This window comes from Lottia gigantea (genome assembly GCF_000327385.1).
Source record: "Lottia gigantea unplaced genomic scaffold LOTGIsca_127, whole genome shotgun sequence".
In the NCBI taxonomy this organism is placed as follows: Eukaryota; Metazoa; Mollusca; class Gastropoda; family Lottiidae; genus Lottia; species Lottia gigantea.
Window position 1 is genome coordinate 510075 of NW_008707370.1, and position 17557 is coordinate 527631.

General features: G+C 32.5%; 1 protein-coding gene across 1 annotated transcript; it reads left to right on the top strand.

Annotated features, from left to right (window-relative positions):
* The first annotated feature begins 4690 nt into the window (after positions 1 to 4690).
* Positions 4691 to 13089, top strand: LOTGIDRAFT_224889 (hypothetical protein). The gene is made up of 13 exons (XM_009048718.1): positions 4691 to 4896; positions 5312 to 5394; positions 5799 to 5993; positions 6285 to 6349; positions 6583 to 6643; positions 6867 to 6948; positions 7613 to 7763; positions 8207 to 8287; positions 8624 to 8729; positions 9134 to 9231; positions 9470 to 9565; positions 10033 to 10106; positions 10462 to 13089. The coding sequence occupies exons 2-13, from the start codon at positions 5349 to 5351 to the stop codon at positions 10580 to 10582; spliced, it is 1176 nt and encodes a 391-aa protein (XP_009046966.1). The 5' UTR covers positions 4691 to 4896; positions 5312 to 5348; the 3' UTR covers positions 10583 to 13089.
* Positions 13090 to 17557: the final 4468 nt, after the last annotated feature.

The window sequence follows — 17557 nt, forward strand, 5'->3', positions numbered from 1 at the left end:
TGGCTTGCAATTAGAAAGGACCTTTCATTGTCATTCACTTTCATTCTTAAGACTTTTCTTCAGTTTTTATTTTTCTAACTGACTGAAAAGAATACTTAACTTATAGTACCAAACATGATCCTGTTTTAATTGTATAGACTTATAGTACCAAACATGATCCTGTTTTAATTATACAGACTTAAAGTACCAAACATGAGCTTGTTTTAATTGTATAGACCTATAGTACCAAACATGATCCTGTTTTAATTATACAGACTTAAAGTACCAAACATGATGCTGTTTTAATTGTATAGACTTATAGTACCAAACATGATCCTGTTTTAATTATATAGACTTAAAATACCAAACATGATCCTGTTTTAATTATACAGACTTAAAGTACCAAACATGAGCTTGTTTTAATTGTACAGATTTAAAGTACCAAACATGATCTTGTTTTAATTGTACAGATTTAAAGTACCAAACATGAGACTGTTTTAATTGTACAGACGTAAAGTACCAAACATGATCCTTTTTTAACTGGACAGACTTAAGTACCAAACATGATCCTGTTTTAATTGTAAAATCTTAAAGTATTGGTACCAAACATGATCCTGTTTTAATTATACAGACTAAAAGTACCAAACATGATCCTGTTTTAATTATACAGACTAAAAGTACCAAACATGATCCTGTTTTAATTATACAGACATAAGTACCAAACATGAGCCTGTTTTAATTTGAGGAAATTGGAAAATTAAATGCGACCCCCAAAATCTAGATATTTGCAGAATGCTATGATGTTTTGCAACAAAATTTTTGACAAATATATTTAGTTTAATGGAGAAAGGCCATGTTTGCATTTATGGATGGTAAAAGAAACAAATTTAAAGTTATACATCATTAAAAGATGATAGATGTGACTCCATGGTCATGAGTTGTCCAAACACAATTTAAAATGGTGTCTATTCTTATCATAACCCATTCTTTATAATTTTAATCCCTTTCTAAATAATTTTAGCCGAATAATAGGAAAAAAATGGAAGAAAAGACAGTACAAAAGTCTTTAGGTGAAACATTTCTTTTGTTTCTGGTTTAAAATTGCATTTTTTTTTTTTCGTTTTGTTTTATTTATTTGGTTGACACATAATTTTTTTTTTATTTGTTCATTACAATTTGTGGTTTTATTTTTTTTGGTCACTTCCCAGTAACTATGAGTTATGAGGTTTATAGTTTTTGTTTACAGTTACACTGCATTTTTTATACTTGTTAAACTTGCACTTTGGCATGAGGTGAGTGTGAAACATCTGCCTCTATTCCAGCATCTGATGGATATTTTGACAGTTGTCACCTAGAGTAGAGTCAGAACAAAGAGATCCTGTTAAATGGGGATTTTCCACAACTCCGAAGATGCTTTTTTTCTAACATAATATTGAATTACCGTTACGATCACTGTAAAATCAAAGTCTGTCTTTTAATGTTAAAATGATGACTCATCGTTTAAAGATATTCTGTGATATATAGAAAATACATGTATACAGAAAAAGTGAGTAAAATTCAAGGTTTGAGATATTTTGAAGGAATTATGTGATACATTTTTAGTACTTGTTAAGACTATTTAGATATATTCTAGACTCAAATTAACCCCCTTAAATGGTGCATCTGTTCCTTTAAGTTAGGGAGGAAAATATGACCTGCTTTGAAGGTCAACCTGTTTTGATAGCAATAACCTAAAGGTAAATTAATACTAGTAGGTAATTTATTATCAAGGTAGACTTGTATTAATTAATATCCAGTCTGACTTACAGTGTGGTTAGATAACTTGAAAATCAAGATCTCTACATCATTATCAGTTTTAAATTTATGGATAACTATTTGATACATAAAATAACATATCTTATCTAGAGTGTGTATAGGATTATTGACATTTTGGCTGAATCAGCAATTGATTTATGGAATGTTTGAATTCCAAAAAGGCTTTTCTAGTCTCTGTCTATATGTGTATCAGTGACGCTTATAGCTTCTATTTGCACCGCACAGTTTTTGCCACTTGGGTGTGGTTCCTGTAGTTTGACCCTGAATATGATATCACTGTAGCAGAATGTGCTCAATATACACGAGATCAAGTTTTTCTTGAAAAACAGGAACGACAGTCATAGGCATCAGACTTAGAAAATGGGGACAGTGTAAGTGAAAACTATAAAGAGTACATTTTGTTCATAGATTTGCCATAATTGTTCCGTGGATATTCTCTCTCGATTGTGACTGATATAATTTTACATGAAATGGTTTTGAATCAATACATTTCCACTTCAATAGACTCTATATAGACTTCAATACCTGTATATAAAAACTTATCTACAAGCTAGTGTTAATGAATAGAAGCTTATATTATTTAAGCCAGGTTTAATCTAGGATTAATATTTTTAACAATGGAAATCATGTAAGTTTATTTCTTGTCTTATCCAGACATATTAGTTTTTAGACTTAAAGGATAATAGTCCAGATTTTTCAGTATTAAAATGTTTGCTACTGTACCAAATATAGAAATATGTCATTTATTGCTTATTCTTTTTTTACCCTAGGCACCAAGGCCAACATCTATTTTCAATAAGCATGCACAATGAGAAAATGGTGTTCTTCTGACAGCCCAAACCAATTGTTTTTGGCTTCTATACAGGACAATGTTCGCAATTTTCAGAGGTTGATTTGGGTCTTGTTTTGTATTGCATAATTCCTTCAAATATACCTCAAACTAGGAATTTCACTCACTATTTCTATATATATATAACTTTTCTATAATATTTTAACAATCAAAGGCCAATAATTCTGGTATAGTTTTGAAGGCTCAAATTTCAACATTGAGCTGTAAACACTGTTACTGATCAGCTTAACTAAAAAAAATTCCCAATCCTGAGATTATGGTATGATTGGTCAAACAAAATTCTTCTAAGTTATTGAAAGCTAGAGTTCTTAATTGGTATAAGATTTGAATGACATTTAGAATTAATTAATTAATCAATTGGTATCAGCATAAAAAGTACAGTCAGCATTATGCATTATTAAGTTGATATTAGTTGGGTGTGGTCTATGACGAAGTTTCATGTTATATCAATAATGATGTCAGCCAGATTTTAATACTCTATTTCTATTATGTTATGTAATTAATTATTCAGTATGCATATCTTATAAATGTACTGCAGTATGCAATTAGGGAAATTTAAGGTAATGGCTTCAAAACACTTTTGGAAGACAAATTATGAATCTATATCCCCACGAATATCGTATCCAAGTACAGATTACAAATCAACAAAATATGTTACACACATAAATAAATGATTCCACTGTTCGAAGGAAGGTGCTAATGATGATAACTTTTGCATCCTCTAAAGCCTAAAAGAATATATAGAAACTATTTTACATGTATCATTGCTGCGATTTGGTTGAGGGCGGAAAGTGCTTTGTAAAAATGATTATACTCTATACACTCGACTCATAATATTCCTCGGAAAAATTGATAATTTTTATATTTCCAGAAACAGGCGAAGAGAAAGAACCAATGATGACGTCCTACGAAAGATTTGATAATGATCCGTCAAATGCCTTAAGTAAATCTGACGCCATGACACCTACACCAACTAATGATACTCGTATCCAGGTTGAAAATGATATTGAAGCAGACGTTAATCAGATTACAATACAAGGAAAAAATGTAGTGGATTATATTGATGATCCTGCTGGAGATCCTCTTGGACCTACGGAAGGTCTTGCGTAAGTTTTTTTTTTTTTGATTCGATGAAAATAAGGTTGTCAAGAATGAGGCATTAAAACTTGAAACGGCAGTTGTAGGTCTAAAGTTATTGAAAATTGCAAATTCTTTTGGTCTTACCCAGCTAGAAATAAACATTTTTCTAAAATCACTATCCCAAAGGCTCTTAGATATTGTTAGCAGTTTTTGAGATAGTGTTGTCATAAAACTCGAAGATTTTCAGTGGTTTCACAAACAGAGATCTGACTGAAAATTGGTATGGTTCAAATAGATGAGCAGTATCACTAATACATATAAATTGTTTAAGAAAACCTCTTCACAATCCCTTTAATGTTTCCTATTTGTGACCTTGGTGAGAGCTTATGTAGAAGACTGTCTCCAATACTTGATAATCCAGGGTTTAATCCTGGCATAGGTCAAGATGTTACCTTCAGATTTTTCAACCAAGTTTCCCTGTGTCAGTGATGCTGGTAAGAGGGGCTGACATGGAATAAGCGTCTAGTCATTCCGATGGGACAATAAACCCGAGACCCTGTGTGCCACAGACTGTACACGTTACAGATTCCTCGACAGTTGGAAATCGAAAAAGAGCAGGCTTATGCCGCTGTCCTGGCAAAATTTCTCTCATTGCACCCTGCATGGCGTTGCCTGTCTTCATTAGCCTACATGGTGCAGAAAAGTAGGACGTAAAACTCCATTCATTTCATTTCCAATACCTGATGTACTATGAATAACGACATTTTTTGATGTCAGGGCTTTAAATTACGTATATCTACGGCCACTCCCAATTTTATGACAAAAAAATCCACAAATTGTCCTAAATTTGGTGTTTTCCACCAAGTAATTGCTCAACATCCTGGGATCCAAGCATCCCCAAAACCTCTGTGAGAAGTATAGTATATTACTTTGTCCTTATGATTAACATTTTTTGTCTGTTTCAGATATTATCAATTAAAAGTGCGGAATATCGTGGAGAATATCTATTTTCGTGCTATAACTGTGTTATTAATTTTACTAGACTTTATTCTTGTTATTATCGTGTTGTCTTCGAATAGTTGTGCTCCAGAAATTGCTGCCTTGGAAATTGTTTCTCATATTATTATAACTTTATTCGTGTTGGAAATAGCTGCTCGAATATTTTCTCAGGGGTAGGTTCAACTTGTTTCTTCGTTCTGTAGAATTTGATACTTTTTGTCTGTTGAACATGTTTAGTTAGTTCACTCATGTTTTTGAAATATTCGATTGTATATGAACAAGGTGTAAAATTTTCATTCCTAAAAGGGATAATGTATGCAAATGAGCTCGACCAGTTTGCAGATGATGTACAAGTGGACAAACATTGTGAGGTCAGATGTTACATCTTGGCATAGGTTAAGACAATACCTTTGGATTTCTCTCCATGTTTCCCCATCCATGATGTTTGTCATAGGAGCAGCAGTAGATTTTTTAGTGTCAAGATTTCCAAAACTTCGTAGTTTTGCAGGTAATGGAAGTCAAATCCCTGCAATCCCTTCCTGTCTATGACCATGTATTGTCAGACCATCTCATTGGAACTATTTTCAGGAAAGAATTTTTTTTCAATTGTTTTGATGTTATTGATATGATAGTTGTTCTGATATCGTTTATTGTGGACATGGTATTTATTGGTATAGAAGCTCATCAATCATGTACTCAACAACAGGGTTCCAATTTTGCCAAGTAAGTCCCAGAAAACGTTAAAAATAGAAACGTTCTTTGTTGGTGGGTGAACAATCCATCGCTTGGCTTAAATCCTGATATCAACAGCGTACCACTTTTGCCAAGTAGGTCAAGGAAAAAGTTTACTTCCCTGTTGGTGGGTTAACGATCCAAAGCTTTATGAAATCTGCTTCGCAATGATAAGAAGAGCCGACATCAAAGGATCAAAAAGCCACTCAGCTAAAAACTTTGTGGTAAAAAATAGATTTGATATTGCATTACAAATTATGATAACTCAAAGTACATTTTTTAAAAACCAAAGTGTATACAACTCTCAGTATTGGTTTGTTCCTTTGTAGTCCTGCTTAACCAGTTCTTATCTTTTCATTTGATTTTTTCAGATTAGTTGTCATTGGTCGAGTATTTCGTATCATTCGTATTGTCAGAATTGTATATTTCCTCATGGTTCAACATCGACAGGTTACCAAAGCAACGAGAAAAGTGGTTTCTCAAAATAAACGTAGATATCAACGAGACGGTTTTGACCTTGACCTATGTTATATAACAGGTAAGGGTTCTTGACCCATAACTAAACCTACATATTAATATGAAATTCTTCTAGGGATCATGGGTTCTAATCTCGACCAGCATGTGAAATTCTTGTGACGTCGATTACATCATCTTTAATCATTAATTCAGTCAACCCAGTTGTAAATGGGCACTGATTCTGTGGGAAAGATCAATGCCAAGAGATTTGGCCAAGTATCAGCTGGCAGAAAGGCGTCCATTTGGTTTCATCCTCTATCACTTAATTGAAAATTGACCTATGATTTATACATTGTTTTCTATACACTTACAGAAAGAGTGATAGCTATGTCATTCCCATCTAAAGGTGTTATGGCCTTGTACAGAAATCCCATTAGGGTAATATTATATTTATTTATTCATTATTATTTTCTACTACATCTGTCCAATGTTTAAGTTGCTAAGTATATTTTAACATTAAAAAAAAATTGCACAAATCATCAATAAAAACATGTTGGATTTACAAGGTCCTGGTTAAAAAAAAGATGTCATTGTGGTGAATAATATCAATATACATAAATCAATGCCTTTCTGAATTATATTTAAAAGCATGATCAAAATTTATATTCTAGGAAGTAGCAAGGTTTTTTGATACCAAACACAAAGATCATTATAAAATTTATAACTTATGTAGTAAGTATTATTTCATTATTTTATATTATTATATATTTCACATTTGGACATATAAGAACCCCGACAGAGTAGATTTATGCAGCCTTCCTGGTAAAATTTCTCTTATTGCACACTGCACACTGCCCTTTTCTTCTTCATTAGCCCATTCAAGTGCAGAAAAGTAGGACATCAAACTCATATTCTATTCATTTCAATTACAATGTTAATGTTGTTTTATTTGTAGGTGAGAGAGATTACGATGAATCTTTATTTCACAACCGTGTAGAGAGAGTTTATATAGATGATCATAATGTTCCTAGATTGAGGTAAGCTGACATTGATTTAAGCTCCTTAGCTCAATTGAGCTCTATTAAATAAAGCCGAGTGTATGGAGTGTCTTGTCTCTTTCTTTGCAAACAGTTCATAATTAGCTTAAAGTGGAAATAATACAATTACATATTTGAAGGTATCCATATCAATTTTGAATTGGACTTAAAGATGGCTTTCCTTATTTTTTAGTGTCAAATTAAACAAACTATATGATTAATTGGTGTTTCTAATGAATTATGATGTATTCTTAATCATATCATTATGTTCTTATCGCATATAATTTTTAACAAATAATAAATGTCCATGTATGTACAGTCTGGATAAACAAAAAATACTTTCTTGATTGGTTACTAATCGGAATTCTGCTGGTAATTCTCTTCTAATTAGCTTATTATGAAACAATTATTGACATGTGAGACAAACTGGTATATTTCCAAGTCATTAGAACACCACTACTTTCTATTCATATAAGTATTAGCATTTTTATTTTCATAAATGAAAATAAGGGAAGCCATCTTTAAAACTGAGCTTTATGGAGAACAATTTGAAAATCCATCCATTACAAGTTCATGAAGAGTTCTGTCTTGGTGTGGGGGAATATTTATCTGGGAAAAGAACTAAGGGTACATCCATAACAAGTTATTGCCTGTATTTTTGTAGAGATATGATCAAATTTGCTGATAATGTACGTCAATGGATGTCTGCTGATAAACGTAATGTGATAGCTATACATTGTAAAGGCGGTAAAGGTCGTACTGGGACTATGATCTGTTGTTGGTTGGTAGATTCTGGTCTATTTGAAGAAGCTTCTGTAAGTTTATTATGGCTTTTGTCTAGCATTATCAGTGAAAGTGGTGTTAAATGAGAACATTGTTTCTTAAAAGCACTGTCCTAAAACAAAGTTAAGATACTGTCCAGGTATATATTTTTGGGATTTTTCCCAGATGTTGTGAAGTATATGGCAGTTGGCTATGTCTTTGGCAGTAAAAAGTCAAATATTAGTCTTTTCACTACCAACAACATGACTAACTGCCACATTCTTTTAAGTCTGTGAATGGTTTGAGATGAGAAAAAACTCAAATTAAAGCAGTATAGAAATGATCTCAAAAGAATATTTTAGTATCAAACCTCAATCTTGGATGTCTTTTATTTCACCACATTGCTTGAGCCTTCTTATGCATGGATTCTAACGGCATAGGCACGCTTACTGAACAGGAATCTTTGAGTAATTGTAGGTGGAATATCTACTTTCAGGAAAGTTTAGATTATTTTGGTGACAGAAGAACAGATTTAAGTGTGGGAAAAACATTTCAAGGTGTAGAAACACCAAGCCAGGTCAGATATATATTATATTGAATTTACAATATGAGTTATATGAACTCTCTGAAAGAGATGCAGAGTTGACAAACCCAGTATTTTAAAACATTTAATGAAGAAAGAATGTCATGGTTATAGGGGTTGTAAGGGTACACCTACCCAACTTCCAGAAGCACTGACCATGGCATCAGAATTTGTCTTACCTTGAGGAGAATTCGATCCCACAGCTCCTAATCGCCAAACAGATGACAATCCAACAGGATACCAACTGAGCTATAACACTTCCACTGCTATGTTGAAAAATTTGTGAAAATTGAATTGAAAGTTTTTAGTAAATTATGGTTTTTATTATAGAGTCGCTATGTTGGTTACTATGAGAAAATGAAGACTGATTTTGGTAGAAAATTACCACCAACAAAATATCTTCGTATGAAATCAGTTAAAATAGAAGGATTACTATGTAGGTATTTTGAAAAAAACATCTGATGTTTGGTTATGTTTTTGATTCTGTGGATGACTCAATTTGCCATCCATGATCTGTTAACATTGTTATGTGTCTCCTGCTCTAGGTCATATCATATTCAACCAATCAGATGCTCTGTGCCATAAAAATTTCCTAACTGTGAGGAATTCGAGTTGTATTTTCTTATCACTTTTAACAGAGCTTTTGATTGGCTAGCATAGATTGTGACAACTTTTGTTGTCAGGTAAAAATTCCACAGAACACTATTTAAAGAAGAATCATGTCAGATCATGATGGCAAGTGTATTAACATACAGGAAAAAAACCCACAAAATATGCATGAGATGATCTCTCCTCTTTTAAAAGGTGTTTTTTTACATTATATTTTTTTGTCGTCTGCAGATGTTGGCAATGGAGATGGCAGTGATTTAGGAATGGAAATCAGACCAGAAGGAGATTTAATCTGGGAATGCCAGTTTGGTACCAACACAAATTGTGAGGTTAGTTCCATTCTATTTTCCCTCATTGAACATTTCATGGCATTGTCTTACTTCAAAATAGAAATGTAGGATGTATAACTCTGTTTCTATTTGCTCACTGTCAAATTTACAACATTTTTATTCCCTAAATTGGCGGCCATTTGTAAAAATGTATGTGCACTTGGCACATGGATTCTCTGTTTGACTTCATAGCTTATAATAAATAGGTTTAGGAATTTTATCTTATTTCCTATTACAGACAATGAAATATTCAGATACTAATAGTATTGTAGTAGAATTAAAAAATAGTCCAGTTATTGAAGGAGATATTAAAATTATGTTTCGAACAACAAGTGTAAGTAATCAATTTCTCTTTTTAAATTGTCAATATTTCCTGATTGTCTCACCAACCATTTCCCCCATTGCCTACCTCTACAAGATGTGAACTCTTGATAAATTAAGCTGATATGTTTTATTCTAAGGTTCTGATAGAATAATTTAGTTGTTGAAGAAAGACATTGAATGGTCTGTAGCCAATTAAAGCATGAAACCGTAAATGTAGTTGTCTCCCTTATGTTAGCCTCAGCCTTAGCCCGATATATATATAAATATATATATATAGTATGGTTTACTTGTATCTGTTTAAATTTGGGTTAACAGGAGTAATAAAGAAGCATACTTCTTTATTACTCCTGTTAACCCAAATTAAAATTAAAAATGGATGCTCTATGCTACAGAGAATTGATTCTTGCACAAAGGAAGGTTTATGTTTTCAAAATGTTTCTTATCATTTAGTATCAGATGAAATGGTATTTTTTTTAGAAATTGGTACCGTTAGGTTATGATAAGTGTCCTTTCTATTTTTGGTTCTATACCTCATTTATTGAAGATCATACGTAAGTATTCTTTTAAACTCGGGAATTCAAGTGATGATGTAGGCATAGAAATAGTTGGATGGCAAACCAAGGTCCTGTATACAACAGTCATACATTCTTTTTTAATGTACATTGATTTTTTCCCTCTCTGAAGCCAAAAAAATGGATGCTAAAGAGGTTTTAAAGAGATTTTCTAGACTAAAATTTGAATATTACAAATGGATGCTATCAGTGTCCCTGATGCCTCGAAAGAGTTTAGAAATCTTCTTTACAATCCATTTAAAGTCCATTTCAGTCACTTTTGGCCTATAATGCTCTAGTATAAAACTCAATATAAGATAGAAATATCAAATTGATTTTTTGTAAATATTTGTAGTTTGTATCTACCAAGAGATGAAATAGACAATCCTCATAAGAAAAAAGTTCACAAGGTATTCCGAGAAAATTTTGCCATTGAGTTGAAATTTGAAGATGTGGATGAAAATGAAATACCATAGAAATTTTTTGGTGAGAAACCTTTACATCAGTTTCACAAAGATTTTAAAGATCCAAATTTATTCTAAGTGATGGCCTGCATAAAAAGGGTGGATGTCCCTTTATAAATTGTAATGAAGAATAGGGAATATAGCTTTGTTACAGAGTTTTGAAACAGGAATATCTCTCTTTTTTTTTACTTTTCCTGGATAAAAAACAAATTGGCTTCACACCATTAACAAAATCACATATATTGTTGAACACTGGGAGAAAGGGAGTTACAATTCATGTTTTTACAAAGCAATTTTCCTTTTAGTTTAGTTTCACTCTCATGATATATTTTTGATCGAAAAATAGGCCTCTTACCATGGATCATAACAAACTGCACAACCACAATGTACCATATAACAAAACATTAAAGAAGTGTGTTATATTCCATAAATTTGTCTTGTGTTATATGTGCTCCTCGCTTCTATATGTCGTTCAAATGTACCAGGCTTAAAAATTTTAAAGTATGATGTATGTAAATATCTTTTTTCAAAAGAACTTTTTATTTAATGGCAACTAAGAAAATAATGCCTTGGTTTACCTTACACACCACAATACAGTATTGTCAAAATATTCTATATATCACACAGATTACAGTAGGTTCATGGTAATTAGACCAGATTAAACAGTCTTTTACATATTCAGGACTGGACAATTTAGCACTAATAACAATAATAGCTAGTAATAAGGTATGATTACTATGGAGCAAAACTACAATTTTTGCATCAATACAATTATAATCTTAAAACCAAGCACATGGCTCTACTTTGGGTAGTCTTGTAAAATTACAATGGAGAACGAAAGGAAAAAAAGGAAACCAAATTGTAATTTTGATTACTTGGCCTTCACCATCAAATTTCCATGAACCTACTCTTGAATTGTATATTTGTCATCATGTTTGTAATTCAAATTTGTATGGAGTCCACATTGTTTTGTTATTAAAGTTTGTTATAAATTTATTTTTATTATATTTCATCATTATTGCATCTGCATTTTTGTATCAGACCAGAGGCAAAGTCTACGGTCTTCGCACTTTGTTGGTGAATCAAATTTTACAGAATTCTATTGGAAAATTTAAATATCAGCTTCAAAATAGTACCAATAGTCTATGAATTGATAAAGAATATATTTTTTGGTAAGTTTCAGTAAGCACAAAAACCTTTTCCATCCCTTGAATGATCCATGATGGCTATAAGATTCTTTTCATGTTTACCTCATTGGATTTGAATTTTGTTAAATTAAAAAAAAGCCAAAGGAATATTTTCTGTAAGCTTTTAGTGTTTTGTTTCAATTTTCTTTTTGCCACTATATGAATTCATTTTAAATGGACATGTTCTGGAGGTTGATTTTAGTCTTGAATATATGTAAATAGTCTTCAGAAGTACTAGAAATGTATGAAAATTACATAATTCCTTTAAAAATACCTCAAACTAGGAATTTAACTCAATATTTATATATATGTCTTTTCTATATGGCAGTCTCAAGAAAAAATGAGTCTTTATTTTAACTTTCAAATCTGTCACTTTTATTGAGTTTCAGTCAAGGTATAGAAATTTAGAACATTCCATTTGATTTAAATGATTTTGTTATATGCAACTCAGTTGTAAAAATATACAGACTTTCCACTTCGTTTTAAATTGATCAAATAAAAACATTGCATGTGTAGCATGTCTTCAAAATGGCATTTCATTATTTGCCTTATATTTCTGTATCTTATAATTTGTGATAAAATTTTGTTTTTCATTTTTAGTGCAATAATAAATGTCGAAGAACAACATTCCTTAAAAAAAATAAGTTTGTTATTGTTTCATTATTTTGTTGTCTGCACAAATTCATTGCTTTCTGTAGCTCTTTTCAAAAATGAATTCTGAGTTTCTATTTGTCTACAATGATTTTTATGTAATATGGCATATTGTTATATATTTCTTTCATATTTCAATGATAATGAATAAAAGTGTGTTTTGAACATGGTCACAATTACATAATATTTGCACGTGTAATTTTTGAATTTTTGAATTTTTATGGCATTATTTATGACAAGAATTCAAATTTAACATATCTTCCTAAATAAAGCTCTAGAGATTTAGTTTCCTTTATATTCTGTGGGCAATTCACTCATTCTAGATGTAAAAACAACATGTTTTAAATAAAAAATAATCAAGAAAGCCAATAGATATTACGATTTCTGTTAACCAATCAAAACACCCAAATATACAAAACAAGTTATTTCTTTAGAAGCCTTCAATTGGTTGATTTGAAAATTATTTTTTCCATTTAAACGTCTTAAGATCTTGAGTGACTGAAGGTTACCACAGAAAATTAGGAAAATATGTACAGATTGGCACGAAACTTTGTTATTCTTTCATTGTTATTTTAAATCATTGTAGATGTTATTGTCATTGTTATGAAGATCATTTGTTATTCATTGTGAACAAAATACTCGTTTTTCAAATTTCACTCATAATAAATATATTCTTTAATGACTTTTTTCATTTTTTATTATTGATCTATGGCCCAATTCGGCTAGTCTAGGCAGTGAATCTGTTGCAGAGCGCTAGCCTATCTTTCACGGTAGGCCGTTTGTTATGGCCCTTTTAACAAAAATATTGCTTTATTGCTCGAATTTGAGGGGTGTATGTTGCTTATAAAGGCATAGTTTAATTAAATGCCCAATAAAAGGATAGAAATTATGATGATGAAATACAAATCAAAGAATTTTAAGGCCTTCGAGCCTTTGTTGGCGATCTAAAGTCCTGGAAATGTGCTTGCGACGTCGAGTAACTGTCCAACTATAGTATGGCAATCCAATGAAACGTTTGTGGTCCGTATCCTAAATTATGAGTTGTTTCCCTTCGATGATAAAGCACCAGACGACTTTGCGATCCACGTAATGAAGACTACTCTTAACAGCGTATATGAGTAATATAGTCGTTTAATTTACGCTTTACCAGATGTTAGAACTAAATTTCAGCTATCCGGATCACTTTTTCTTAATTCCAACAACCTATTCACCGACAATTTAAAGAAACTGACAGTGGAAGTCTTGGCCATCATTAGGCCTAGACCTACTTCCGGAGCGTCCAACGTCGGTATTATTCTGCTTTAGGAAGCAATCAAGACATATATCCGAATATCATTTACTAATAGACGACATGACATATATAAACAGATTTTAACAGAGATCTCTTACTGCCGTTCGCCATATCCATAGGTTAAAAAAGATAGCTTTTCTGGAATTGAAGTCGTGAAGTCGAATCGGGAGTCTTATTGTCCTTGTATAAAGAGTTACAGTCAGTTGGAATAAGTAAGCCTAGACCCTTTAACGATAATCTTAAAATGGGAACAGTGTGATTCGACAATGAATGGTTCTTATATTGTATGTAGATGTTATTTTTGGGTTGGAATTATTAGCGTAATGGAACCCAAGATCAGATTTCATCCTGGAAACGTGATAGTTCTGGAAATATTCCTACTAAGTCAAATTATTATTTCCGCCAATTAATCCAATAATCACGGATAGCCGAACTTAATTACTATCTAAATTGCCGAACTTTTGTCCAGACTAAGACCACAATAACAAGGTAGAAGAGAATAATATTATAGGGATCAGGGCGGGTCGTGCTATTTGTCACTATGATTGTTTATTATTATAGTTATTCTTGTCTGGTCGTGTCTCAATGAATTGCTGGTCAGTTCCAGAGATTTCTTCATTATGAACTTAACCTAAATTGGACCAAAACGTATTCTGGAGTTATTGAGAAAGACTTTCAGCGTAACCTAACTAATAATCCAGTTACTAACACTGTAACTAAGGTAACGCGTACTAAAAGGAACCACATATAAATGATAAAGCAGAACGTGGTTGATTGAATATGGCACAGTAACGTCCACTGCCAGCTGCAGAAGTTGATATCTCAGACATGGTAGTTGTTGATCATCGTAGTGGTTAGATCTGGAACAATTGGATGGTCGCAAAGGAGTATGCTAATGCCACTGTCCTCATTGCATTGTACAGGGTGTTGTGGATCAACTATTGGTTGAACAAAGTCTACGGAACCCCCACCACCAGAAAGAAATGGAGTAGAGCATATATAAAAAACCAGGCACAGAAAAGTAGGATGTATAACTCCAACTATCAAACTATCAACCGTTGATAACAAATCAAGATCATCTGTAGCAACCGGGAGTCTAAATAAACTCGTGATTTCGTATTTTGAAAAATTTGGTTTTTGGACATTACAATCTATCGAACTACTCTTTCCTCGAATTTCCTCTTTCATAATTCCCACTTAGACACAAAGATCACAACAACATTGCTACAAGACATGTTCATTACAATGTCGGACCAGTGGCACCAAAGACTTCCCGAACCAAACAAGAATAGACAAAATCTAGGGATGAATATTTCCGGATCAAAATAATTCACTAGAAATTAATCCTTTGGGATAGGTCGTATCATTGCTCCACTTCCGGTTTAAAGAAAACAAGGAGTTGTTGCTCTTGTTTCTCAATGTTTTCTTTTAATTAATAAATGCTGAAATTTGTTTTGAAACAGGAAACGAGTTGCGCAAGTTGTGACCGTTTTTTATGTTATGAGAAGAAATTCGATATTTTCCTTTCTCCAAACTAGAAATATGCAATTATAGTTGTTGATTTAGGCATTCATCGTAAAGTTCATGAATGGTTTCTGAAACAGAAACTCGATCAGCAAAAACCAAAAAAAAACCCATAAAAAATGCCTCAAAATAACAACAACCCACATAAATGACATTCTTTTCTACAAACCAAGTTTTGTCCACCCAAATGACGTATCTTGCTTTTTATTCGCACTCAGTTTGACCAATCGTAGCCCAAGTCTCCGAAATCAGTATCCGCTGATCAGCATTTGTGTAAACAGCTCAGCATCGAGCCTTTAAATCAATGTGGAAACAGAATTATCCGCGTTTGAAAGTTAAAATGACGACTCGTTTTTTTCTCGATACTCTGCCATAGTCTTATATAGCAAAAGAAAGTGAAATTTCTAATTTAAATGATATTCAAAGGGATCATGTGATTTTCGTTCAATTTGAGTAATTCAAGATCCAAATCAACCTTCGAAAATTGGCGAATCTTGGCCTTTAACCATTTCCACACATAACCTAACCCCACTTACGTTTTTATGACGAGAATTTGCCCTACATTCATCGTGTGCCTTTTCTGCTTGAAGCAAAATTATGCACACGAGTAGATTTTAAGAGCTTTTCTTGATTTGAAAAATGATTTTTTTTTTTTTAAAAATAGCAATAAATTGTTATCTTCAAAACTTTTTTTAACACGAAAGTGGGCGAAGTTAGAAGTTGATGCCATGTAAAGTATTCCCAGAACATCAGATAGTTTTAACGTAAATTAAACCTTATCAGACAAATTCGCCCCGCGGCTTCCAACTACCATACTCTGGTTTTCATCCCAATTTCATTTCACTTCAACACACATTTTCATTAACACTCGCCATTTTGTGAATTCAGAAGGAAAAATGACCAACTCTAATAGAATTTTGGACTACAATGTCAGACCCCTGGGGTTTCAAGAAACAGTTCAATCTGGAGACACGCTTCACCATAATACACAGGGCCTGGAGTGATCTTGAAGAGACACGACCACTCAACAGCGATTGTTCACATTTTCTTTACGTTTGTAAGTAAATAGTCCTATCTTGAGTGCGCGATACAGCCTGAAAACTTGAACAGATTTTCTGAATTCATAGTAAATCTAAAATATTCCATTTGAATTGATTCCAACTGGACCAAAGCTTCACAAGGTTTCAACATATTATGTATTGATATGATTCAATCAACAGCACTGCTGACGTCATAGATCATTGAATTATCTATGACAACTATCAGACGAACCCCCAATTACCTCTAAAGCGTCATTTAGTCGACGATCTCTAATGGACAATGCTTTGAAATGAAGTTTTTACGTCACAAGTTTTCAGCAGACACCATAGAATTAAAATGAATTATTCTGGCTGACACTCTTTTATACATTTTAATGACGTAACGGTATAATCACACGTATAGCATCTAATATATCCTTGGTGTTAAATCACTGAGGTACATTTGGACGATTTGGTACTCTTTTGCTTGTCCTGCGCTAAGTGGACCAATACAACATTGAAAAGTTAGAATGTTCAAAGAAATGTCTATATCTTAAAAATTGTGCAAAGGGTGCTCAGGTATGCTTGAAGAGATGGCTGATACCCCAAACTAATTGTAAAATGGGTGCCGAGGTTTCCTTGAAGTACGCTTGTACCCAATGGTTTGAAATTGAAAACGGGGTATCACGGGCGATATATCATTCAATCAAATGTCGCATATGCATTCTTTGAAAATTTTGAATGGTGCAAATTGATGCTATCTTTGTCTGTCACAGATACACATTAACAGATTATAAAACCCCTTTACAATCCCTTTAACCCTTTTACAAAGAGTACTAAATTTAAAAATTAGACAGCAGTTCGATATAAAAATTTAATTGAATGGTGACAATATTATTAACAAATAAACGAAATCATTATTGATGATGATGATATACCTTAAAATATTTACATTAGTATGTACAATGACATTTCTCTTCTTGAAAATCTGAGGCATGTTCAGTGAAATGTTCAAATTGTTTGTAGCATGAAATTCTGACGCATGTTCTGTGAAATGTTCAAATTATTGTTTGCAACATGAAATTCTGACGCATGTTCTGTGAAATGTTAAAATTATTGTTTGTAGCATGGAAATCTGACGCATGTTCTGTGAAATGTTAAAATTATTGTTTGTAGCATGAAATTCTGACGCATGTTCTGTGAAATGTTAAAATTATTGTTTGTAGCATGAAATTCTGACGCATGTTCTGTGAAATGTTAAAATTATTGTTTGTAGCATGAAATTCTGACGCATGTTCGGTGAAATGTTCAAATT

Excerpts from the sequence above, each read along its gene's own strand:
- LOTGIDRAFT_224889 (XM_009048718.1), top strand. The coding sequence starts at position 5,349 with ATGATAGTTGTTCTGATATCGTTTATTGTGGACATGGTATTTATTG. Across the intron at positions 5,994-6,284 it reads TGACCTATGTTATATAACAG|AAAGAGTGATAGCTATGTCA; the intron begins GTAAGGGTTCTT and ends ATACACTTACAG. Across the intron at positions 7,764-8,206 it reads GTCTATTTGAAGAAGCTTCT|GAAAGTTTAGATTATTTTGG; the intron begins GTAAGTTTATTA and ends ATCTACTTTCAG.